The sequence below is a fragment of the Paralichthys olivaceus genome, chromosome 17 (assembly GCF_024713975.1).
Source record: "Paralichthys olivaceus isolate ysfri-2021 chromosome 17, ASM2471397v2, whole genome shotgun sequence".
NCBI classification, from domain to species: domain Eukaryota; kingdom Metazoa; phylum Chordata; class Actinopteri; order Pleuronectiformes; family Paralichthyidae; genus Paralichthys; species Paralichthys olivaceus.
In genome coordinates this window covers 13,907,948-13,935,530 of record NC_091109.1, presented here as the reverse complement: position 1 = coordinate 13,935,530, position 27,583 = coordinate 13,907,948, and the positions used below count along the sequence as shown (strand labels likewise).

Genomic DNA, 27,583 nt, shown 5'->3' with positions numbered 1-27,583 from the left:
TGTCTGTGGCTATTCAACATGCAACACCAATTAATTTAAAGGCAGTTTGGGAGACTTTCTTTCAGCCTCTTTCTGAAAGTTTACTAAATCTGTCAAAATTTGTATTTACAACATGAAGGAAAAATGTTTCTTATCCACCGCGGCTCTGATAAACCTTGTATGAGATTGCTGCAACTGATGAAACTCACAGATACACAGCATTATCTCTGCCTGCTCGCAGGTTTGAAGCCAGCCTCTGAGGGATTAGAACATCATTACTGCCCTTCATGACTCCATCAAAAACATCCCACTGAGTGCTGGATCAAGAGGGAGGAAGTTGAACACAAAAATGATTAGGGAGTAGCTGTTTATAGAAGGATGTTGTGAATGCTGTAAATCCAGCAAGTGAACCATATTAATTGCTCAACCAGCAGATGTTTCTAGGATGTGGCATGCTCTCCATAGTCCACTTCATCAAGCTCCTGGGGCTAAATGCACTGTGTTAGACTCCAGTGCATTCTCTGCTTTTTCTAGCGTTTGCTGTGCTCTAATGAAATGCATGGAAACCACAGGCTCTTAAAAACACTCTTCACGAGAATCAGGACCACCATTGTTCTTTCTACTTATCATCCACGACCACAATATTTTTTTTACTCCAGGATCAATCTTTGACAGCCGTACAAATAATTTTGTAATCATCATTTGTAAATGGAAGGCAATGACAATCTATTTCCTCATTTCCTTTCCTGAGTCTGAGATTTGATGGGATATCATCACAGGATATCCCATCAAATCTGGGGGTCCCCTGGGGATGATAGCATTAAGAACAAAAAATACTTGAAAAATTAGTATTTACCAGACCTCTGTAGCCCCCTCATCTATATACTATAGCAGGTCGTGGCTACATTATCATTACATTTGAATATCTCAGTGGCGGATATGGAATTTTCGAAATCAGGAGCATTTTATGGGCCACGATTTTAACAGAGGGCCCAATTATTATATGTCCTACAACCATGCAGACTTCCTGAATTCAGTAAGGTGCACGCTCAGTACTGGTTGTTAGCCCTATTGCTTTGAGCAAAATCACACATCATTTAATATATTTTGAAAATTGTTCCTTGTTCAAGATCATTGTGTACTTCAAAAAATTGAAATTGTCATATATTATCAGTGTTAGCAAAGCTGTCTGCAGCTGCCTCCACCGACGAAGTTGTCAGTGTGTTGTGGAAAATCACGTGAGCTTTGCAGCGGAATCGATACGTTACTTCTTGCCTCTGTCTGCTCCACCCAGCTGCTCCACCTCTCGTCTGAATGAGGAGGATTTGTTGGTGTTGTGAACGAGACTGTGCAGAGAACCTGCGTCTGTGCATGTGTGAAAGGCAAACTGCGGGCAAGGTCTGGACAGCAGGTCATATCTGAGTATGGCTTAATGGACTTTAAGACTATACTGGCAGGACAGGGGAACTTCAGGGGCCAATCAGATTTCAGCTGGGGCCAGTGCCCCCCTGGTGTGGCCCCTGGGATCCGCCCCTGGAATATCTGACTGAACTGTCAGGGATGGACACCGTTAAATGAGAAAACACAGTGTTGAATAAAAAATATATAATTCTTAGTTGCTGTTTGTTTTCGATGCTCCCAGGGCAGTTTGTCAGATCTCTGTTATTAATGTTTGCTCTCTCATTAACAGTGACTACTTTATATCCCTAACCGTATTCATACCATGCACAAATATATTTAATTTTTCCGAGAGCTGACAACAGAGATTTAGATCTTCATCAGCTGAGACAGAAAAAGCTCAACATTTAAAAATGTGTCTTATATATTCTATATATATAAAATAAGATATATATATATATCTTAATGTACTAAACATTCAACCTCTGTCAGTCTAATGCACCATGGAACGTTACAATAATGACATGTGCACACAGGAAATCAAATTCCATGGCACTGATTTCTTTTTTTTATTTTATTTAAAACAACAACACAAAACAGTCAAGAATCATCCACATGCAGCTGAGAGGCTTTATCCTTCATCTGCCTCACCCTGACTTATGTGGATAAGTCCCACTTGTTCAGCACATTCATTTACAGCTTGTCCATTTCCTGTGATGAAGAGTGGCGTGAGAGAATCAGACCAGATGAGAGAGTGGAAGCTTCAGTGGAATAAGGCAGCGGGTCACACTGATGCTGCTCTCCAGATTATTGCTGTGATCTCACTCATGGTCATCGTGGCCTGGTCTGTGATCTCATTGTCATCGTGGCCTGGTCTGTTTGGAGGAGGGAGATCAGGAACGCATTGATGTGAAGGGCTGGAGAGATGGAGCTAAAATTGTGTGCTGATGACATCTTTTGAATTATAGTAAATGAATAAACACCCAATGTTTGATGCTCATTCAAAGAGTGATACAAGAAAAGAGTGCTACATGGTGAAGCAGGAGGAGAAAGTGACATAGGGACAGGGGGAGGTGGTGGGATGTGTGGAAGGGCTGGGGGTGTGGATTTGTTGGTTATATTGCCTAATCCAGGCAGCACTGCATCACACACAAACACCATCTGTCACCATTCACATTTGGAGTCAGCTGCAGGGGACTGGACGTGCACTGGCTGTTACAGGCGGATACAGGCGGGTACTGGTGCGTACTGGTGGGTACTGGTGCGTACTGGTGGGGAGGGGGAGGCAGGGCTGGGTCCGCACACCTCCCGCTGCAGCCTGCGCTCTCAGACCGGAGCGGAGGTGGAGGGTGGGGGCGGCAGCACCCTGGTGGTTGGGTGCGCTCAGCAGCTCAGGCACAGAGGAGCGCGCAGGACGCAGAGGAGCGGGCAGGACGCAGAGGAGCGACGCGGTGATGCGGTGACACATGTCCGCCTGAGCACGCTCTCACTGCGGCTTCCACTCTCCATTCACCGCGGGGGGACACAGAGCGGGAGGCTGGACACCGGGACGCCGAGAGACGCTGCAGCCGGACCACCGAACACGATCAACAATACCGAACCAGCTCCGGAGAGACCGGGGGAGCTCCGACACTGCTGGTCGGGGAGTCCTGCTGATCATCGCGCCTCTTGGTAAGCTCCATCCTGGCTCCACCTGTCATCACCTGCAGTGTTGTAGTGACTCATGTAAAGATCTGTCTCATACTGCAATCACAAATACCATCTGTTTTCATTGAGGCGATTCAATCAGCATTGTTTCCACTTTACCTTCACATTTTATTCTATTGGCCACAATAGAGGTGCTGGAAAATTCTGCCATTTCTTGTGTTTGCATTTACATATATATGTTTTTTTTTATTTTATTTATATCAGCCATCAAATATAATCGGGGCCTGTATGGAAAGCTCAGCATTCCCAATGTGAAACCCAATGCCTTAATAATGGTCCACATGGCCTGGGCGGTTTAAATGAGCTTTTTTTTAACCTTATTTGCTTGAAAGTTTCAGTGAGCAAACTTTTTCTCTTCTTGTATTATGTGACCTGCAACTAAAACCACGTATTTTAATAGTAATAATAATCACCACAATCATAATTATCATTATGATGATTATTGAAAAATCTGGGCTGATTAATATTATTCAGATCCTTGGAAATATATTTTATATATTTAGATCAATGTTCTTTGTGTAACAAATAGTCACAGTGAAGTTGTATCAGGTATATTGTCTTCACTATGAAAGCATTTGTATTCTACTGTACTTTCTTAACCTGGAGTAATCATTATACTGCAGGGCTTCAAGTTTTCTTCTTAACTTGTCTTAAATTCATTTAGTTGTTCATGTAATGAAACGTAGTATACATGCCTATATACTTATACATATAAAACACATTTGCTTTATGAGGTGTCATCTTGTTGTAAAATGTGTATTTCCTGAAACACGATTGCTTTTCCCCTCCACAGTGTGACTGAGGGCTTTTGTCCCCGCTGAGCCTCCGTAGCCATGGGAGAGAACATGTCCAAGCGGCTGAAGCTCATCTCGTCATCAGAGGCGGAGATGGAGGAGCGCTCGTTTCCAAACCGCTTCCCTGACTGGGACCAGCGGGTCGTCACCTCCAACTCAGGAGCAGACGGAGACCGCAACGATCCGTTCGACGCAGAAGGAAAGGTGAGAGCGTTTGGTGTTCCCACCATGTTTGTTTTGAAATAAGATCTTGCTAACAGAAACAGCAGCTAGCTTGGTAACACGCCTGCGCTCGTGGCGTAGTTTCCAACATGCTTAACATTAGAAGTGCATATGTTCAAAGTGACATGTGAGTGTACTGAAGTGTACTGATCAGAAAACACCTCCATGCTAATGCACTCTGGACAGGTGATGATAAACACACAGTGTTGCTACAAGCTGTTTATTCCAGTGTGTCACAGTAAAGTGTGTCCTCAGCACCACAGAGCTCACTGGTGATGCTTGGTTTACAGAGAAACATATTTCAGTTCCAGTGTCATTGTTGCCAACTTGAAAAAATATCTAGTGTTGAAGTTGCATGTTGCAGCTGAACACCCCTCACCTCACCCTCTCCTTCCAAACATGAAAAAGAAACTGTGGCAGCTTCAGTTGTCATAAAAACTCAAAAGGTGTTTAGTTTGTTCAGTCTGGACTAATGTCAAAAACATGGCGGCCTCCGTAGAGAGGGTCCCCTCAATGTAAATATAAAGTATTTAAATATAAAGGACCTTTTCTGGGGTAAAGAAAACTACAATTCATACAATTTAGATGAAATGAACTAGTGAAAACATCATGAGGATTATTCTACAATACATTTCTGCCAATAGATCCCTTTCACCTAAATCTTACACACTGGACCTTTAAATCCAGTGTCTCTGTGCTCATTGTTCATTTACACCTTGTTATTTTCAAAAATCAATATCATAGTATCTGTTTCACTGTCTGTTATCGTCCTGTAAAGTCTGATGTCATCCTGCACTCATTCTGCGTCCAGTGATAAGGCTCTTGGGAAGTACTAGCTCCCTCCATGTGACTATAAATTGAGACAGTGACCAGCGTGCAGGGACCTACACCGTCCCGTTCATCGGCTGAATCCACAGGCATGGGCGAAGGGGGGTGGCGAGAATTCTTCAACGACAGAGAGCAGGCTGTCGTCATGACTTTCCATGTTGAGCTGCTGGTTATTGCTAACATGAGGAAGTGACACACATTCAGCACTGTTGGCTTCAGTAAACACCAAAAAATATATGTGACAATTCTTCAATATTATGTTCCTGCAATCCTTGAGGCTGCAGATTAAGCACTGCATTTCAAAGACCATACTTTGTATGGCTTATTCAAATATTACTTTGTCTTTTTACTTATACTTTTTAAGGTTTATTTCATGCAAATACTCATTTTGTTAAATTTGTATCTTCTCAGTCATTGTCTGAAGTTAAGGAGTAATATATTTTGATGGTACAGCAAAATCAGTTCATTATTCAAACCAATGTGCAGATGTGGGACTTTTAATTTGTAATTTATTAAATTTTATACAGTATGTGTTACTGATTTACAGTGTGGGTATTTTATGGTAGCTCAATTATCAGACTTGAAATCATATAAATAAACAATTTCCCCTGTACTTTGTATACTCTGTTAATATTCGACATTGAACAACAGATATCATTGTAACCCTGCATGTCAGCTTGCCTTAAAATGCATCGACCACAACGGCTGCTATACGAGGTCACTCCAAATTTAGGTGCATGTGGTTTGACCGTTTGCAGACATTTTATTAGTGAGCATGGGGCCTTTATGTGATGCTGCATTGCCTGTTGTGTTTAGCCAGATGACCATGTGTTGGCATCCGTGTTGTACCAGTGCAGCATTCACATTCAAATGAATAAGAGAACTGAGTTTATTTCCATACATTGCTGTTGTCTATAGAAATGTGTGTGTATTTTTTTGCTGGGTAAAAGATGTTATAAAGAATAAAAAAATGTGGGTTCCAACTAGCACCTCAGTACTGTGTGTGCACTCTTATCTCATAAATTTTGGATATATTGTTATTTCCCACTTGGCATCTACGGCACGTCTGTCCATCCTGGGTTTTTTTTCTGAATAAAAAAAAAGTAGCTTGTCGAGGATTAAGGGTAGAAGATGGCGCACCTACTAAGCCCTATGAGTCAAATTGTGACGTGTGAATACGGGCTATACTTGATATTTTATTAATTTAATGTATGTTTGTCTACTAACAACTAACCAAAAGGGTTTTGTGGACTCAAACACTTCACCCACCCCTCCAGTGGTGAGTGGATAAAGAGTGAAATTTCATTATTCCGTGAACTATCCCTTTAAGGTATTGGGTCAACATGTGCACCATGTTGGGTCAACTTCAATGCTGTAGGGATGAACACCAGTCTTCTGAAAGATCTCCCCTCGTTTGGTGTTTTGATGATGGTGGTGGGGAGCGCTAACTCTAACCTATAAGTCTTTAATTGGGTTGAGGCCATAGAATAATAAAATTAAATAAATACAATCGAAACCATTCATTGAGTCTTTGTGCCCTGTGTCCAGGTATCTGCTTTTGCTGTGTCTTCACTGTTTTATTATGTTTTATGTTAATTACTCTCTTCTCTGTGACAATACATTTAGAGGGAAGTTAATTAATGCCACAATCCTATTCTCTGTTTTAGCACAGATTACAGATTGTATTTCTGTCCTTACATGACTTTTTGGTTTAGAATATGCATTGCAGTTAAATGACATCTTAGAATTTCTTGATCAGTGCATTACTTGTGGTTTTTGGCAGATTTACCATCAAAACTATAAGTAATGTTGAATTTCAGATAGAGGCTGACAATAGCAGCTGCTCATTTCATTAGTGCTATAGTAGATTTTAACTGGTCTTGTACATCAGATGTGAAGGATGCTCTGTTGTCATATGTTGACCTTCATAGAGGTAGAGCGGGTCAACAACTGACCAGAAGGTTGATGGTTCAATTCAATCAGGTTGGCCCCTCCAGTCCACATACCAAATGGTCTTGATGATCACTCAATGCTCTTTACACTACTGTTTAGTCATCCACCCATTCACACACACACATTCTTAAAGTGCATTTATATGCAGCAGGACAGAACTGCTAAATGTAGCAGAAACTAGCACTCAGGATTGGCGTCCACACAGCGAGGACATGGAGGCGTGTGATCCTGAACAGAGTTTTGTTTTTCATGTGTCCTGTATCCCTGCGAACTAACTTGGTTGTAAATGTTGTATTTGTAAGGTAATCAGCTTGATAGGCAAATGTATGTATTTTACTTTGGAGCAGATAAAAACTTTGTTTATTCAGTTTCTTACACTAAGGCTGTTGCACAAAAAAGTCAACAACAAATTGTCTCTCCTTCTACTGTCCCAAGCTTACATTTAGTCAGTCAATGGATCGGTCATTGACAGCAAGTGCATAATCTATGAACACACATTTGCCAGAAGCTGCACTTTTGATGATTTGCTTCTTGTCTTAATTTCATATCAATGTATCTCAAATGACAATATTTGTCAGTTGCACCTAACCTTTTAGCCCATGATGCATTGAGTGGAATGGAGAAATCAATTGCAGTTGGCAATCAGCTTGTTTGAGGCTGTTTGCACAGGACCGAGTTTGAGCAGATTGAAAAACCTGTTCTCAAGTGGTTCTTGTTAATTAATCAGGCCAGTGAATTGAAGTAAATGGGTGTTAAATCCAACAAACATCAACAACAACAAATATCCTGCTGTGTGCACCCCCAGACTCCCATAGGTGTTAGTTTGAGGAGGTGACTCGTAAGAGACACTGAAACCTCTATGGTTGCTGTGATTCATTCAGTTCACACTGTAGTCTGAATGTAAATGGGCCTGTAGAGGATTAATTATCTCCATATACATGATCAAACCAGCCTTTGAAGCACTAGCTGACCTATGCCGTTGGGTCTGTAAAGGGTAAATAGAGCCTTGTGTAAAATTACCTTATTAAACAGCTAAACGAGTTTGGGTCATAACCTGCCTGAAATTATTAAGCTTCCCATGTCTTACAGCACACAATGGACAAACACACCAGCAGGCTTTTTTAGAGCCCAAGGCAGATGTAAGGTTGCAGCTCATTGATTCATTGAGCCTTCTTAGATTAAAATCTTCTTTTTCATTTATTCGATTGATTTATGCAAAGCAGTATGGGGAGGTTGTAGGTGTAATGAGTAAAGGTGACATTAGTTTTTAGTCGTAGGAAACAATCTGCAGTTGATGTTTATTAATATTGATATTTATTAATTGTAATTAATTGTTTCTGCTCCTGTTTCTAAATATGCTCTCTGTCCTCTTTAGGTGAACGCAGCATTCCAAAAGAAAGTCCAGAGTAAGATCAAAGATCTCCTCCAGCAAATGGAGGAAGGCCTGAAGACTGCTGACCCACATGACTTCTCCACCTACACTGGCTGGACAGGTCTGTCTCCAGCACCATGACATGCCAGTTCCATGAGTCAGGTTCAACCCAGCACTTATCCCCAGTTTATTGACCACTGTACATCTATTCTCTTTCCCACAGGTATTGCCTTGCTGTACCTGCAGCTGCACCGGGTGTCCCAGGAGGCCTCCCACCTGCAGAGGGCACTTGACTATGTGAAGAGGGCCATGAGGATCCTGAATAGCCGCAAAGTGACGTTCCTGTGTGGCGACGCAGGGCCACTGGCAGTCGGGGCAGTGGTCCACCACAAACTCAACAACACTGCTGACAGCAAAGACTGCCTCTCTAGGTGAGTGGCTTCCACTGCGGATGCTGGTTGGGATGTGATCGTACACGGTATATAAAAATGGACTTGGTCTTCAGGTCTTGGAAGGGAGGCCGATGTGGTCAGTCAGTTTCTGTAGTTTCTTCAGTTTCAAGTCTTTTTCAAGACTGCATGATGTTAAGCTCCCATTTTTAAATAGAAGATAAAGGACCTCATGAATTGAGGCATGGAAACGTTGTGACTGATAGCCACTTCTGTCCAATTGGTGCAGGTTGCAGGTATAGGTGGGCATGCAGTATCATGTTAAAGCTCTCTGTTAATGTGCTTTAAAATTGGAACGTGGAAAAAAATATGGATGCTGTGGACAAAATGTGTTTTTGCGTTAAGAGCCTTTAAATGACACAATTACACCTGTTTGTTCCAGCATGATAAAGAAGAGGAAAGACAAAGGATTAAGTGTGACAGGCATATAAATAATTTAAAGGAGACCTATTATGCTTTTTCAGTCTTTCCCAGTCCTCTAGTTGGTTGCATGTGTTTTTTGTGAATCTATTTGGGGTGCATTGGTCAATATCCTAAAGTCTGCAGCACAGAGAGCTCTCCGCTCCCACAGTTAACACTTTTATCACCTTATCTTAGATATTTCTACTTCGACTTCCGCTGTGCATCAACGTCACAGTTTGCCTATTTGCTAAAGCACTTATACATTTTTAAACGTACCTGAACTCATCACCATAAACTCTCTTAACATGTTCGTCAGTGTCTTATTTTCTTTATTTTTGCGTCTGTCTCATATCGGACACACATGCACCTTCTCTGGAGAAAATCAGAGGATCTGCAGAGTCCAGTGCATGTCTGAAAGCAGCTTTTGTCTTCTTTAAACCATATTGTTGTGTATTATATGGCAGCCTCATCCCTATCAGTGATTCTTGTGTGTTTCTGTCAGACTCCTCCAGCTGCAGAGGTCAGTGCTGAGTCCAGACTCTGAGATGCCAGACGAGCTGTTGTACGGCCGGGCCGGCTACCTTTATGCCCTGCTCTACGTTAACAAAGAGATCGGAGCTGACACGGTGGATGAGAGCACCATTGTAAAGGTGAGACACCACATATTTATGGATTCTTTACAATTCCATTATTGTTGGCTTTGGTCTATTTTTAATCCAAGTAACACAAAACGATGGTTATTTTTTTACGTGTAATGTTCACATTGTCCAGGGTGTCATTCCCAAATTATGTTTGAACAACTCCATTTCTGTACTGTGAATTTTCAATTTATATTCAAATACACACTGGGACCAATTACTCAATTTCTACCAAAATATTATTTCCTGGGCCAAAGATTTGAGATATCTCTAATTTAAGTGTTCTGAGACTAACGGTTCTAGGTTCTCAGTGTTTCACTGTTACAGCATCTCAGTCTAATAAATAATGTTGTGGAGGTGAATATTATACCTGTGAAAGCTTCTTTATCAAGTACTGAAAAATACATAGAAATCTATGTTGTTTTCTCATTGCAAATTCTATGTTGTCAATGAAACAGGAAAAATTCAGTATCCATTTTCCCACCGTAGCTACAGAAGCAAAGTAAACGGACAAAAACTTTTACCTTAAAACCTAGTGGTCAGAATTTCAGAATGTTCTGCTGTTATTAGGGTTTTTTATTTTGCCAATATAATGGTCTTCTCCTAAAAAAAATGTACCTAGGAACCGACACTTAATCTATATTTTAAATATTCATTAATTCAGTCCATCCTGACTATGCTTGTTTACTTATTCTCAGACACACAGAGACACCGACTCAGCTGAGATATCTGACACGCACAGTTTATATATACATTTAGATTCTCAGTGACACATGGTTGTTGTTCTTTTTTTTTTTTGAAGCTACCGCCATAATGTCAACGCTGCTCACCAGATAATGATAGATACTCTTATTTAATGAGGAATATCATCATAGCTGTGTGTATTCATCCATTCAGGTCAGTCTGAATCTGCTCGCTGTCTTCCTCTATCTCTCTCTCCGCCTGCACAAATTGATGATTGTTGGGTAGATGTGGCCGAATGGGAAATTGTAGCACATCGCCACCCTAGTTGTCATGTTTGCTGGCTTACAATGTTATTTTTGTTTCTTGAGAATAATTCTTGTGAGCATATTTTAAGTTGGCATATTTTCAATTGAAGAAAAAGTTATTGTGGAAAACCTTTAACTGTCCTGGATGTGTGCTGTTGCTGGCCTAATGCTGTACAGTTTTGATTATTCATTTGGCCACAGGTGTAGGCTGCAGTTGGCAGATGTGGATATGATTTATTAATGAAGGATGTGTTATCATTTTGGAGCCAAATTAGGACATTGACTGTTAAGATTAACCTGCATACTGTAGGAAGATCACTGTTGTATTTATTCTCTGCATAATTCTGTGCTTATTTAAAGACTATCAAAGCCTATAACTGAACTGTCATTGTTGTAGCTGTTGTTAATTTTGTCGAAGGGTTTCCACTGAAACTTGGGAATGAAAGAATCGAATTTCCTGCCTTTTGTCGATAATCACTTTTTCATGTCAGAAAGTGCTTTATTGTTTTTCAAATTGAGTGACACAGCCATTTTGAAAGCAGTTCAATTTTTTAGTTTCAAAGTAGGAAATCGATCAGAACAAAGGTACCTGGATTGAAAATGTGCACAGAAAGGTTCCTCAGATAACTTAAGTCATTTTTCTCAGTGAGGTTGCTGTAATAACCAACTGCTCTCACTGAGTAGGGACTTGTGCGCACACACACACACACACACACACACACACACACACACACACACACACACACACACACACACACACACACACAAAGTTTGTTTCATTATCTCGCTCTCCATGGTATTGTGTATGTCTGTCTTTTTTGCCCACATAGTTTTGTGCTCAGGCTGGTTATATGCACTGGATTTTCTTCTCTGACTGACAGCTTGCAGAGTAGGTAGTGTCTCTCAGTGCTGAAAAGTAAGTTTAGAGTCTGTGTCTTTCCATCAGCAGATTGTCTAAGGTTTGGGTTCCAGCAGACGCTGTATGTCTGCTTCGTGACAGCACTGCAATATGAGAGAAATAAAAAAAACTGCCTTTGTTGTCTTCTGCAGCAAATACCAAAAGTCTGTGTTCTCATGGTAAACATGCCTCATTTTCTCTTCATACCACAACCACAACTCAGGAGCAAAAATCTAACTTAAAAATGTAAAGAAATAATAATGTGATACTTATCATGATAATTATTGACAACAACTGATGTGAAAATATCTTGATATCATTTTTGGTAATCATCCAGCCCTAGCATAATGATTTTATAATATAGAAATATGCCCACAGTGCATTAAAACTGCTTGGTAATTTATTCAGCATATATTTGGTGTATACTTCAGGCTAGAAGAGCATGTGGAACAGCATTTCTGTGGTGAGACAGACGATGTCAATAATCGTTGCTGTTAGTCTAACTTGTGTGGAATCTGATCAGAAGGCTGCTTTGTTTCAAACAGGTGAAATTACAAAGTATAAAAATCGATCAAAAATCAGTTGAGTTGAATCAGAACAATGTCTCCGGCAAACTGAACTGTAAAAGTATGCGGTCGCTTACCCGCAGCACTCCAGCTCCAGCTGATGTCAGCATATATACTGACAGCACTGACGCACTATGAGTCTGGGACTCTGTCGCTCCTGTCATCAGTTTGGATATTGTCCTGACTCTGTTCTCTTTACAAGCAAATGAAAAAAGCCTTAACACTAGATTCAGTTAGTTATTTTGACTCTGATAGGCCAGTTGTGTTCAGAGAGATGAGAGTCAGCCTCCTTAAACCTCTTGGTGCTTCATCCCACCAGCTCTGGTTTGTTTCCAGCAATTAATTAGCACAGTAAAGAGATTAATTTCCCCTAAATTAGATGTTCTTCCTTTCAGAGAGACGGCTGATTGCTTATTGAGTTGTGTGCTCGTCTGTGTGTGCTTCTGTCGCAGCACACGTTGTGAAGAATCATTTATAGGAAAAAGAAGGGAGCATTTGAGGTGAACAGATTGAGGTATAGATGTATAGGAGTGAAGGGATTTGTAAATGAACAAACTGGTTATTAATCTGCTATGTCATATTACTGCTGCACCATATCTTGCATGGGGACTAATTAAACTGCTGACTCAGAACCCCCCAGCCCCTACACCCACACATGAATATACATGCAGTGCACACTGTATATAAACCAACCAATGGAGTAAGGCAACAATCTCCACAGAAACCTTGAGGAGGGTTTATAAAAACAGCGGAAACTCTAAAATGTAAAAATGAAACCAGCAACCAACCAAACAGAGACCCCACCGTCTGGTCCTCAATCCACGACCAACAGTCCTTTTTCACTGCAGAGATTGTGAGATGATATAGTTCATAAAGACTTGTGTTGAGAATCACAAAGGAATGTTCTCTGTGTTTACGGACTGCATCATGTCAAAATGGCTGCTGTGATTAATGTTTGTTGGATGAGTGAGCTGTGTCTCAATCCGAGGGCCGCTTCCTTCAGAGGCTGAGTTTGTAGACTCATTACATCACTGCAGTGCGACTGGACTGTCAATTTGAAGGATCTGACCAATGCAGCCGATAAATGCACAGCGGAGGCTCCACCAGGTGGACCCGGCTCAACTTATCCAATGATTCATTGCGCTTCTGTGACTTAATGTTTTTCAAAGAGGTAATGGCGGCAGCAAGAGAGGTCACAAACGTCAGAAGAATATATTATTTAAATGTTACTACTCAACCGAACAGCTAACAGTAGACCTCTTCTTTATTTACCTCATTATGGTTGAATGTTGCCAGTTTTGCACTGCGACTCGCAGGTGTAATCAAATCAAAGAGTGAAAAGAAAAAACTACTGAAGGGAAATTTATTCTGCCCTTTCATACAAAAGGATGTATGTCCATTTCAAACAATGGAACCGTCACTGCACACATACTTCAATACATCCTTACGTTGGCATGGTTGTAAAGTAATATATCCACTAGAGGGCAGTGCAGCGTTGACTGTTTCTGACCACAACAAATAGGAAGGAGGAGGAGGTATGTATCTGGGTGACGTATCATCATTTGTAGTCTCTTACCAACTCTTAAGATCTCACATCAAACAGTTCCACCGCCATTTCTTGTCTGTGTCTTATTGTTGTCCTGCTTGACCTATCGTCCACACTGCTCCCTTTGACTTTTGGTGGTACTGCTCCGTTCTTTAAGGTTTCGACGGCTTTCAGAAGACGTGCCCAAATACGGATGAAATGAATGCAGGTTAAAGACAGACGGCTCTGTCCGTCTCCATGTACATATCTAACATTTAGCACAAATGTCTCAAGCTTAACACAACAGAATCTCCAAATCTTAACCATATTGTCGAATCAAACGTAATATATTTGAGGCTCTGAGGAGTTCAAGGGGAGAGGATGTTTGGACACGGGTTCTGGGCCTCAGTTCATTGAAACAGCATTCTGAACCAACGCATCGGATTTTCAGTTACAGAAAACAAAATGGGTGCACACAATTTTGAAATTGGCATGTATAGTTGGTAGCGCTACAAAGACCTCTGCTCATTTGTGTCAAATGTTGGTCCGTCAAGAAGAGATGAGGTGTGCCTGTGGTGGTCCCTGTTAGTGGTCCTTGTAGCTGTGGTTCTATGAGCCTTTGTGTGTAGTTGCTGGGTTACGTTGATGTGATTGTTCCGCACAGTCCAAATAATCCAAACTGAAACACACAATTCAACAATGTCCAATCAATTAGCTGTAAAATCTCTGGTCCAGATTTTCTCCAGTTTGCTTTTCACACACGCACAACACAGCGAGAGGTTCCCCGCTCAGATGCTTTCACAACAGCAATTACATTTTCCGCAGGATTCGGGTGAGGGGATCTGCAGCAGACAGAAGCAGCATGTCATATATTTATTGCGCTGTGTTTCTGTTGCCAGCACATTGACACTTGGTCGGCTTTTATCACCAGAAACTCTCTTGACATCTTGATCTACGTGTATGGCTCTGCCTTTCCAAGAAGCATTCTAAACCGCCCCCACTCACTTGCCGTGAAGCCTGTGGGGAATCTCCTGCTGTGCTCGTCTCTTTCAGAGTTTCTCTGCCTGGCACCCCAGTAGAAACTCTGTAGAAACTCAGGAGGCTTTCACTCAGACATTTGCACACACACATACATGTCCTCCAGAGAATCTCTGGAGTTCAGTGCATTTTCCCCAGAAAAAGACCCTTTATATTCAAATACCCTCTCTACGGAGGCCGCCATGTTTTTTACATTAGTCCAGACTGGACAAACTAAACACCTTTTGAGTTTTTATGACAACTGAAGCTACCACAGGTTCTTTTTCATGTTTGGAAGGGTGAGGTGAGGGGTGTACCTTTAAGTGTTCGAATAATATATTACATATTCTCACCACTGTGCTGCATAAACATGAACAAAGAACAAAAACTGTTATGGCTCCAACATTGACCCCAAAACATATGTTTTATCAGTGAGCTTATATTAAGCCCACACAGGAAAGGATCTTGATCTCTGGCTCCTCTTTTTAGCTGTTGACATTCTCAGCTCGTTTGTTCCTCTCAGGGTTTGCTTGACCTTTTCATAATGGGAGCCACTGACGCATGTGTATTGGTCTCAGTTATATGGACTCAAATTAGGGTCAAGAATGTTTTGAACTTGAACAGGAATGTTCACAAATAATTAAATTAATGAAATAAAAAGATCTGTGACACACAGTGAATTAAAATCTATTAATTAATATCATGTCCAGAGTTGAAACGTTCCTTTTGCAGTGCAGATACTTCACTTAATAGCTGTCCTAATCTTTTTTCCTCTCAACATTTTAAGAGCTCTTTACACATACAAGGTAAATCTATTAACTACAGTATGGGCAAAATACATATAATTCCACACATTAGAGGAGTGTTAAAACAGCTTCATATTTAGTTCAAATTCAAAAGACTTTATTGTCATTGCGCAGTCGTACTTTGTACACGAGCACAACAAAATTGTGGCACAGTCCTCCTCCTCGATGCCAAACATACAATTAACAAGACACAGTCCACTACAAAAATTGAAATAAAAATAAGGGGATCGCAGGACCAAAGGCATTTAAAGAAGTGGATATACTATCAAAAATAAATGATTGTACCGATAATGTACCGATACATACAGACAATATGCATAAGTTTTTTGCACCATTATAAACAGATATTACACTAAGTGTTTTATATTGGAGAAGTGCAAACTGTAGAGAATAAATACTATATGCCGATAGTGTGCAGATATATCTGGATAATATTCAAAAGTGTTTTTTTGCACCGATAATGCCCCAAAAGTGTCCCACAGTGTTAAATACTATATATGGTGATAAAAAGTGTTTGAGCAGAAAAAAATCTAACATCCCACATCTGGCCTAACAATGCTTGTGTTGCAGTAGCTCCAGTGAGTCAGATGCAACGTGACAAACACACACTGTGGACATCACAACACCAACAACAGCCTCCTTCTGTCTGCCCAGCTAACCGCACCAGTAGAGCCAATAATGCAGCGCTGTTGCTGCGAGAGATGTGTGAAACAACACCCTGTAAATCCAGTATGGAATGCAGCACCAAGGCCTCAAATCAGTTGGGCAGAGAGAAGGACCCTCTTGTTGATGTAGTGATGAGTTACTACGACACAACCTTAGTGTTTAGGCGGTATGAATATATTTTCTATTAGGAGGTGTTGGTTAAATGTAGTTTTTAATACAGATAAACAACAAGAGGCATCATATCAACACACTAGTGGAGGATAGTACAGCGTTTTTTTTCATTTACAGCAAGTTTGGCAGGAATTAAGATTTTAAACTGTATAAATGCCATTTTATAATGATGTCATCATGACTTCACTCAACCAATATGATGATTGGTAAATCTAAATACTGTAAGCTGTAAATAATGTTGAATCTTATTAGTTGCAAAAATTGATTACTATACTATGTGACAACATTTTCAAACTTCTCAATGAATGCCACCATAAACTCATAAATGATTTTGTAATCCACATAAGCTCTAGATTGTACGCACAATAAAGAGCGAAAGAGAAGTTCTGCATGCGAGAGAAATTTATTCAACACCACTCATGTGTATGCAGCTGAAATTGAGGTCTGATTGTTTGTGTGGATGGTAAAAACTTTATGGACGATTGTGCGAGAGACCTAGAGAGCACAAGGCAAATAGCGCAGCAGAAAGCTTTACAAAGAATCGATGGAGCAAAACACTGACTTAGAGATCTCTTATGTTATAATGGAAAGTGTCAATATTTTGGTTCATTATGACGCAAAAAAATAATCATATGATTGGGAATCATTTTCTGATCAGAGTGTATTTTTGTGTTGAACTAGATACCCTCACATGTAACATCCCCAGGGAGTTTAAAGACGAGCGCACACAGACAGACACACACTCTCTCTCACATGTACATCAGATTCGTGCTTAATTACACAAAGTCAAACTTCAATATAGGTTTTCATTGTATTTTCTCCAGGTTGAACCAGGTTATATTCAGACCAGTCACTTAAACCCTCTTCTTTCTCCAAATTTCAGGTGGTGACAGCCATTGTGGAATCTGGGAAGACCATGTCAGCGGATCAAAAGAAGACAGATCGCTGTCCTCTGCTCTATGAATGGCACAAAAAGCAGTACATCGGTGCTGCTCATGGCCTCGCAGGAATCTATTACACACTCATGCAGGTAAGAGACAGGAAGTGGCTGGGTGGGCTGGTGGGAGGATGGTTGTTTCTTCTGTCTGAACAGCTAGGTTTTAAAGACATTGTTCTTGAGATTAAAGTCTGGCCACTAGGTCATAGCAACGATCACAAAGCATGAGTAAGACCAAGTACGTCTCAATATGTAGACTACATACTGGCTGCCATAATATTGATATTGTGTTTTTGTTTTTGGGATTTGTTGCATTCATGGTTTTTAGGACCATGATCTTGTGATAAAGACTATCATAAATAATAATTAGATATTTTTCTCTTTATGATAATGTTTCACAATGGTTATAATGCTCAGATGTTCTTTTCATAGTTGATCCTGACCAATTTATTGGTTGGCTCATTAAAAATTAGCCAAATGAACACCTCAGTATCTGTTCATATTTGCTGATTCAAAAACATTTATTTTAAATGCTTAATGGTCTGTATTTATAAAGCGCTTTTCTAGTCTTGACTACTCAAAGCACTTTATAGCACAGTTTACTATTACAGAACAGGTAACACATCTCTCTCTCTCTGTCTTGCTCTCTCTCTGTATATATAGATATCTATATCTATTTAGATGTGTTTGTGTGTGTCTGTCTGTTGGCAATATATTGTTATATATTTTTATTAATCAGTATCTTTATAATATCTGCCCCTACAAATCCGTAGGTGTTGGGCTTGACTTCGTAAAGGGAATTTCTTATCTTAAACCCTTTCAATCCTAAAATTGTGCACCGATTCCGCTTCAGTATTGGTTTTGATAATAATGGACTCACTATGAAGTCCAGCTAGTGACATGAATCAGTGGCTCTGTGGTTAAACGTCAGTGGAATGTGGAATGTTTGGAGGGTCTTATTGTCCTGGGCTGAGAGCCAGTAGAGCTGTTACGTCCCACAGTCACGCATCACAGAAGTGTTGTTGGCTTCACTGCTTCGCCCTGAGATCAGCAATGGAGGTGGATGAAGTGGATCTCTACTTGACTTTAGTCTGGAGCTACTGTAGTATGTACTATGAATTCCTCTCAAGTGAGAAGCCCCAAAGTGGAGTAAAAGGTAACTTACTCTGCCGTTTAAATATTTCTTTGCAACATCGAGCGGCAGAGAGTAGAGTGAGTGACGTCAATCCACACAGTTCATTGTGCATTGTCTCTGTTCTGAACTCATTGGTACTGGAGGGTTTGTGTGTTGGAAATAATCCTATTTATTTATCATATCATTTTACAGTGCTGCTTCAGGGTTTTGAAAAGTTTTCTGATCATAAAGTCTGAATTTGAATGAGGGACATTGTGCACAGTCAGCTTCTTTCCCCTCACCAGAATGCCCCATAAAATGAGCCCAGGTATCTTACTATACGAAATGGATGCGCTGACCTAATGTCCACTTGTCACTGCTGAGTTATGTTCCAGCTCTGGCTCCACTGGGCAACCAGTGCCCACCCACTGCTATTCAAGCCAGTGTGACTGGATATGTGACGTGAAAGTCTTACTCGCGGATCACGTGTGGCTTTTGTCCCCACTTCGATTTCACCAGATCTATTTTTGCAGAGAATTGATGCATGAAAATCACAATGTCTTTAAATGTTTGTGTTGATTGACAGGTGTAAAGATTCTCATGTTACTCTGTTAGTGTTTGTATATTGTTTCACCTTCTGGTCCTTGATGCATCAAGTCTACATTAAAATCTTCTGCATAAGACATCAGCTGCTGCCTGAGTTCTCCTTTCACCAGCTTCCATAAAACTTCCATAACAGTTACCATATCTATTATAAGCTAGAAGGGTGCTCAGAGAGTGCATACCTCTGCCGAGGCTTTTATGTTAAAGAAAGTGGGGGGAAAAAATTAAGCTCTCTCCCCAACTCAAAGGCTGCTTGGAGACATTTCAATCAAACTATCAACTGCCTCCACACCAACACAGGTGTTTTATTGATAAACCTTATACATGGCCATGCAAGCCGGTGTGTCTTCAACAAATATCCATGCACCTTGAGAGCAGGGGGATAATAAACATAAACAGTCTTTATACGATAGAGAACAGCAACCACCCACAGCAACCAGAATGCAAGACAACCACCTCAGGGGACATAATGATTAAGGGTCAAGTTTTTCTTGATCAGAGATCCAATTAAAAACAAAACTGAAATATAATCGAAGAGCTCTCAAAGAAATCAAATGTGTCTGTCGTTCTGAGAGGCCACATGTGAAGGCGGAGTGAAATGACAGCCATCACAGAGGGATCTTTTCCCCTCTGTGATAGCATTTAAATGTAGCTTAATGGCTATTCCACACCCATCATGCAGTTGTGTTGAAGTGCTCTGACTGATTGATACTTTTACTCTCCTGTCTCCTCTTCTGACTCAAACTGCCTCAACATGATAAAGATTAAAAGGAGGTATCACATCATGGTGCCAAAGTAGGATGATAGAGTCAAAGTGACCAGTAAAGAAGCTCTCTCTCTTTCTTTGTCCCATTTAAGCCAGGAGCAAAGGTCCAAGCAGACGTCCTATCTGAGTTGGTGCGTCCCAGCATCGACTACGTCCGCCACAAGAAGTTTCGCTCGGGGAACTTCCCGTCATCCCTGAGCAACGAGAGCGACCGGCTGGTCCACTGGTGTCACGGAGCACCGGGCGTCATCCACATGCTCATCATGGCTCATAAGGTGAGACAGGCTTATGGATTGTAGTGTGTGGTTCACATCACATAGCACATGTGTCTGAACCTATACAGTCTGAACTCACCAGTGGGCTAAGAATAATAAAGCCACGTGTTCCATCTCAAGCACGTGAACAGCGCTGGCCCCTTGTGGAAAGGCTCTGCACTACATGGACGGTGTGTGAAGTCACTGGCATGTTGAAATGTGTAGAAGGATTTTTCATTACTTCATGAGACGCAGACGTTATCCTGTCATCGATGAACGTGACTGCAGTTTATTACAATGCTACGTGTGACTGACTGAACACCAAGTCTTTCATTTCATTACACACACACAACACACACACACACACACACACACACACACACACACACACACACACACACACACACACACACACACACAGCAGTAATGCTTTGTAGGCTACTTTGTTCGCCTCTTGGCAGTTAAACAGCCACTTGGCATCTAATATGCTGCTATTGTAAGATTTCTCATTCCTCTCACTAATGCAGAGGCTCTTTGATAACACACAGTGGAAGACACTATGACTTCACACTGTCTCACTTTGAACAATTCTGACAATTCTTGCTGCAGGAGGATTTTTAGTGGCTGCATTTTCTCAGTGGAAAATCTTACATTAGCTGAAGTGTGTACCTGCGAAACGTCAATGCAGCCTTTCTGTTCCTTTGTTTAAGATACAAGTTTCAAAGATGTTTATTGTCTCTATACTCTGGTGCAGTGAATTATAATTTGATTTATAAACTTTTAATCAATACAGAAAAGATGTGATTTTATGTTGTAATTTGACTCTCTTTATCTAGTTCTACATGTTTTATTTCTCTTTTTTAGTATTTATTATAAAGTTTATGGTTAACACATACACACAATGCTGACATTTGCTGCATTTCAGACACGAGGCTTGGTTTTATCAAGGGAACTGACGGCACGGCTCAGAGACAGAATCGTTTCAGGGGCAGACTTTCACAAGAGCATCGTGAATGTATTATATTATTATAGTCTATTACAAGAAGTGGACTTGAAATAAATAGCACAGACTCGAGAAGCTTGAGAGGCCTTTGTGGTTTTGGTCATTGGACTTTCTTTACAGAAAAGGGTATTAACCTTTTTCTTTTTCATGGTCAAAATGGAAAGCCAGAATAAAAGATTGTTTGATTTTCATTTTGTACAGCAAAACTTTGGATTACATATCATCATGGATAAATCTGACAGAGAATATTACTTTGTTTTCACGTTGTACTTTGCCAAGGAAGATAATATTATCTATCTCCATTAGTTTCAAATCAACACATGTATGGCAGTCATGCAGTTCTCAACAGGAAAGCAGAACTCGACATATCACCTGTCTTAGAATATAATTTGGCTTTCCTTATTTTTTTTTTTTTTTACTTCTGTTGATTTCAAATAACCAATATTTTTTTTAAATCAAATAATTTTTTTCAGCTGCGTCTGACAGGTAATCTGTCAGCTCTTTTTTTTTTTTGCTGTGGATTGGATTTATTATCTACTAAAGAGTCAGGCATGACAGATCTCAGGATTTTGCGCCACACATGGCTTTTGTCCCTCTAACTTGTTACTGTGACCTGCTGAGCAGACCCATTGAATTGAATGATTATATACTTTAGGTGGCAGTAATGCAACTAAACCTATTATTAACCAAGAAGAAGAAGAAAGTGGACAGTTGGAGGAACAAATATGGAACATGGTCATTGGTTCAGTGTTATGAATTTGTCAGGTCTGTCAGTGTAAAGTCATTGCTGCTCTTATTTACATCATTTCATCCCAAGAACATGTATGTTGTGGTTGTTACAAACTGCTTCTCCGTCCCTGGTTTTATTCGGCTTTATATGTGTCTGTCTAGATCTTTAAAGAGGAGAAGTACTTGAAGGAAGCTGCAGAATGCGCAGAGGTGATCTGGCAGCGCGGCCTGCTCAGGAAAGGCTACGGCATCTGTCACGGCACCGCCGGCAACGGCTACAGCTTCCTTACTCTATACAAGATCACCCAGGACAAGAAATACCTGTACCGGGCCTGCAGGGTAAGACAAAGCATCAGCCAACATAGATTGAGCTAAAACACAGGAAAAAACAACTTGATAATATCCTATTTTAGGATCAGCCTTGTTAAATTAATATCCTGATGTGTTTCACATGAAAGTAATGTGAGAGACAATTGAGTTGATCAATCTCATGGACATGGGTCGCTGGTCCAAAAAAGGAATATACTGTATGTTCTAGCCTTAAATCTAGTTTCTCTTCTATGATGATCTGATTCCAGACATTGAAAAAAAGATTACATTAAAAAAATAAATAGATATTTGAATAGGCAACAATATCAATGAATCCATTTACTATTTAATCTACAACACAGATAATGTAGTGATTGGTTTCTGACAAAGATGATGAATAAAAAGGACATTCATTTGGCTCTTTTTCGTTTTCAAATTGGCCATCAACAGTTACATTAGTGTTTTATGCCAAGTCAGTGCCAAGAACTCTAAAGCAGTAATATTCAATATCAATTAACAGTCAAGGTATTATTAATGGTATATGGTAACGTACTGAAAAGATTAGAAAATAATAAGATGCATGTGTTTGTTTAACAGCCTCATAACCTGCTGGCATCATTATTTTACAAAGCAGTATTCTTTCATAGTTTTCTAATGGGACCAGCAGCCTTCACACAAGTGAAGTGTGAAATTAATGATGTCTGTTATGAAAACAGCAGAAACACATTCAAAATATAATTTTCCTCACCATTAGCTACTCAAAGCCTTAATGGTCTAGATACTATTAACTTGATCCAACTCTCCAAAATGGGGCAGATGTGGTGCTCTGGATATGCTGTTGTCGGCAATAATTTAATGAGGTAATTATTTGAGGTATAATGTTCCTCCTATTTTCCCAAACACATACAAATGAATGTCTATAAACATGTTTTTACATTCTCTAGTTTGCTGAGTGGTGTTTGGACTATGGCACCCACGGCTGTCGCATCCCAGACAGACCCTACTCTCTTTTTGAAGGTAAAATCTTTATTATTATTTATCTATTATTATTGTTTCATTATTATAATAATAGTAATATTGATATTTCAAATTTGCACCAGAAAGACTAATTCCTGGAACCTCATCATTTAAATCGATGTAGAAGCAAACCTGTTGTTTACATTGCAAACATTTAGTCTCCAGTTCATTTTAATCATACAGCAGGCTGAGTCACTTTGTCTGTGTGAAGGTAGAGTGGCCGAAAAAAAAAATCACGGTCTAGTTACTGAATATTGAAATCACTCCCATATTATCCCACTGAGACTGAAACATTATATATGAAACACAGTATTGTGGTTCATTCATGTGTCACTATCAGTGGCTCTTTCATCACCTGTCTTTTAACATCCAGGAGATGTAAGTAAACTTGCACGTCTCAATCCCTTGCTGCTGCACTCGACTGCTGTTTCCACCTCAATCTCAGCACAAACTTTACTATATACGCCCAAATAAATTCTGATGTAAGTGTTGTAATGATTTATACTGAAATCTGACATTTCAGTTTTGTTATGTGCTCATATCCTCATATGTGTAATACTGTGGCGGAAAACTATTTTGTAGTTGAAAAGTGACTTATATATACCTGTCTGAGCCTTTTATGACATGTCCATCACTTAGATACTGTCCGAGGACTTATTTCCTGTCTGCTCTATCTTCAGAGGAAACATACACAAATAAGTTTCCTGTGTCTTAATTCCTGTGTCAAACTGCGCCTACAGAACCAGAACTGGCTCAGACAACAGTCTTAGTTCTCCAATATAAGAAGCTTGCATTTGGCTGTTTTCCATCAAGGTTTTAACTGGCTTCGGTTGCCTGCAGGTAAACAGTTCACATGAAGAGCAAGAAGAAGCAAGCAACACATTTAATGAAGAACATCAGCTTTTTAATTTACATGTTTTCATATGCAGCTGTATATAGAACTTATGTGCAAATGAAATGCCATTTGGACCCTAAACAGCTACAGCTGTGTGTGAAATGTTCAACTCGTGTGATGAAAGAAACTGTCAGACTGTAAACAGTGTGCGGAGAACAGAAGACAGTCTGGGCCTGAATACCAGCTGTCTGCACCAGAATCCCCAAAATATTGTCTGTTGCTCCCAGAAGCACTCCAACCTTCATTTGTTTTTGACATCGTTAGGTTTGAATTTTATTAGTAAATGTAAATTATGAGTATAATTGGATGTGTTTTTCCTCCTCAGGTATGGCAGGGGCCATCCACTACCTTTCAGAGATGGCGAGCCCTGAAACTTCCTGTTTCCCTGCCTTTGAACTTTGACCTGCCAACTGACAGGACTGAGAGCGGTGAAAGGGGGACAGGGACAAACCGTTTTACTGAAACACTGGGCAGGGATATATCTGTGTTATAGCTTTTAACTGTGTTCATCATTGATTAGTTAACAAACTGGACTGAAGCTATGGATGAGACGGTAACTGAGCAGAGTGCAAATCAAAAAAATGTCCAGAAAGATAAAGGGAAGATTCTTTTCGGACAAAACTACAGGTTGAACGTTTTTGATCCAAAAGCAGCAGATGGATTGATCATTTTCCTCTTCTGGACGGTCACCTGCTTCCTGTGGGCCTATCATAGGAACTATGTGGGTCCCCTGTCATCCTCCTGCAGTGTACGGTGTTGAGACATGGACCCCATGAGCCCCCTCTAAACCCATTAGATTATTGCCAGGTGGCACGGACACAGAGGAACACACTCTAAGCCCCCAGCCTTTAATATCATAGCAACTAGGCTAAGAACAAGGGTGTGTGTGTGTCTGTGTGTGTGTATTTGTGCTTTTGTCTTTGTGAGGACCAGTTTGACCATGAGACCCTACATAGTGAAGACATTCTTGCTGGTCCCCACAGTCTGCAGCAGAGCTTCTTGTTGGACTTAAAATAGCCAGAATATCTCCACACTACTGAATTCCTCTGACCCTTCTTTTCAACAATGTCCTCATGTTTGGAGTCTTGGACTGTGTCCATTGGGGAGTCTTCTTCAGTACATATATATCAAGGAAAGGTTATTTTGCGACAATTATCATAATCGTGTTATCGTCCAGCCCTAGGTGAGAGTTCGGCTAACAGTTGGGTTCTGGCCTTGTGTTGGTTAGGATAAGGAGCTAGGCAATATGTCAATAAGTGTCCTCAGAAAGATACAAGTACCTGTGTGTGAGTGTGTATGTGTGTGTGTGTGTGTGTGTGTGTGTGTGTGTGTGTGTGTGTGTGTGTGTGTTTTTGTTGGTATCTGCCTCTGCATGCTCACTGTAAATGGTTTGTGATGCCTCATATCTCAGTGTCAGTGTAGTGATTTTTCCTCTCGCTGTATTTGTAGCCGTGCTGTTGCAGTTCTCTGGGTATTTGTCACATCGTGGGAAAAGGGGGAAAACGTTTCTCTCTCATCTTCCATTCTACTGAGAATGAGAAACCAGCTTTGTGCTGTTTTTGTGGAGATGACTACACATGAATGTGAAAGCCGCGGGGTCCCAACATAAAGAAAGTCAAACATTAACTGTCAGTTCACGACACAATATTCAGACTTGTTTGCTAACGTTGGCACAGATTTTCATGCAACATTACTTTTTGTGCTTGTTATTCACATATGTGCTGAGTCACGAGCAGATCGTGCACACTCACTGTCTTTTCTGCATTATCCAACAGAGGGCAGTGTGATCAGTGTCTCTCCTTTAAGTTTCCAGTGGTTGTGACAATGATTGTTCATATCGTCAAAAGTCAACAAATAGTCTTCAAACGCACTATAAATTGGATTTGACTTGAATCACTTATGGAGTCATGGAGGGGATGGCTAACAGAAGAAGAAGTCAAAACAGACACATGAAATAAGTTTGATTTAAACTTGCAATATCCAAAATGCAGTATAACAAAAGTAAAACGTTGATGTTGTGAAGTAGCATGGGATCATGGGAGTTCCAAACCACCATTGCCACAATTGCATTCAGCTTCTCCCAGTTCAGATTCCTTCAGTGTTCACAGTTCAACACGTCTGATGTAAAAGTGAGAAGAGGTACCAGGAAAAAGGCCTTTGTTTTCTATTGACATAACATCTGCAGAAACCTGGTTAAGATAGCTTCTAGCTTACAGCATGCTTCAGCTTTTGCTTTGGTATATACACTTGAATTTGGGTACAAGTGTTTATATTATGACTTGATGGATTAAATTTTTTTAGCGAGGAAGAGTAAAGGCCTTAAAGCCTTCAATAACTTGTTTCTTAAAGGTGCTGACTTTGTCATTGTTATTTCACTGGTATTGGCACAATCTTTTAAGTGTCGCACCCACCAGATGAGCACATCTGGTGGCTGCACGTTCATGAGGCTTTGCTAAAATTGAACAAGACACGGAGGTGTTGAATATTGGCCTATAAATCATTTGCTAACCTTATGACGGCCACTTATGAACATTAATATGAGCCCAGACAGTTATGCCCCCAACTTAACTGTTGTGTTTTAGGAACAAGACAGGAGGCAGGTGTGTGCACAGTCTTAATAATACTTATGATTATTGAGTAAAATATATGTTGTACTGATCATTCAGCATTACGTGTGGTCACCACTGGAGCATTGTGTAAAGCATTATTTTAAGTTTGAATTAGCTATTGTTAGCAGACATGATTAGACCCACATCAACAGCCAAAGTAAAGTTAGAATTGACGTGCACCTTTATTTTTATGTTTGTGTGTTTTTTTAAACATATTAGAAATTAAGTTGGTGATCAAATTCATGACTGTAATTATACTGCTTTTTTAATCAGCCTGCTCACATCAGGCATTTGAATCAGTTTGATTTAATCAGGGCTGTGTTAAAGCTTTGCCTAAAAGTGACATATGGTGCTCTGAGTTTAGATGCTTGCCATGGTTTCAACATGGAGTTGAAATGACGCCTGTACATAATATCCAATAATTCCGACAGCACATGAATGCACATAAATGCCTAATTCTCTTGCATAGATCTTGTGATGAATGTCATTGCATGAGGATAATGTCACATGTCGGTGTTTCCAGGTTCCCTGGTCCTGTTCAGTGTGTGTGATGGTGAATCGTGTCCTGGTCCCAGCAGAAGGGGGCATCAGTGGAGATGTGTTCAGTGTTTCACCTTTGCCCCCGTGTATGTATTTGATTTGAGCCTTGTTGTCATGATATAAATGTGTGCGTTTCTTTTTTCTTCATTAAGCTTGTTTGTCTTAATTGTTCTTATTACTTTCCTTTTGGCTCAGTGGGGAATAAAACGAATAGAGCACCTCTGCCACTCATTTCTGGTTTTATGAGTATTATTTGACAGAAAGTGAATGAAGATGGTCGCATGTTGTCATTGGTTTCTCAGTTCTGTGTGCAAAGGGGCAGACATGAATTGGATTTCAAACCGATTCAGCAAATTAAACTGAGAAACCTGCAGTCAATGTATTAATATGTTGCTTTGGGTTGAACAAACGACACCAAGTTCAGTCA

The 27,583-nt window shown here is 40.3% G+C and overlaps 1 protein-coding gene across 1 annotated transcript; it reads left to right on the top strand.

Annotated features, from left to right (window-relative positions):
* Positions 1–2,572: 2,572 nt before the first annotated feature.
* lancl2 (LanC lantibiotic synthetase component C-like 2 (bacterial)) lies at positions 2,573–27,387 on the top strand. The gene is made up of 10 exons (XM_020101419.2): positions 2,573–3,048; positions 3,878–4,082; positions 8,257–8,374; positions 8,477–8,684; positions 9,607–9,754; positions 17,264–17,410; positions 19,893–20,075; positions 21,949–22,125; positions 23,040–23,112; positions 24,333–27,387. The coding sequence occupies exons 2-10, from the start codon at positions 3,918–3,920 to the stop codon at positions 24,407–24,409; spliced, it is 1,296 nt and encodes a 431-aa protein (XP_019956978.2). The 5' UTR covers positions 2,573–3,048; positions 3,878–3,917; the 3' UTR covers positions 24,410–27,387.
* The last annotated feature ends 196 nt before the right edge of the window (positions 27,388–27,583 follow it).

Bases quoted from the DNA above. Each gene is read 5' to 3' on its own strand.
- lancl2 (XM_020101419.2), top strand. From the start codon at position 3,918: ATGGGAGAGAACATGTCCAAGCGGCTGAAGCTCATCTCGTCATCAGAG. The intron at 17,411-19,892 runs GTAAGAGACAGG...GTCCCATTTAAG, and splicing joins TCTATTACACACTCATGCAG to CCAGGAGCAAAGGTCCAAGC. The intron at 23,113-24,332 runs GTAAAATCTTTA...TTTCCTCCTCAG, and splicing joins ACCCTACTCTCTTTTTGAAG to GTATGGCAGGGGCCATCCAC.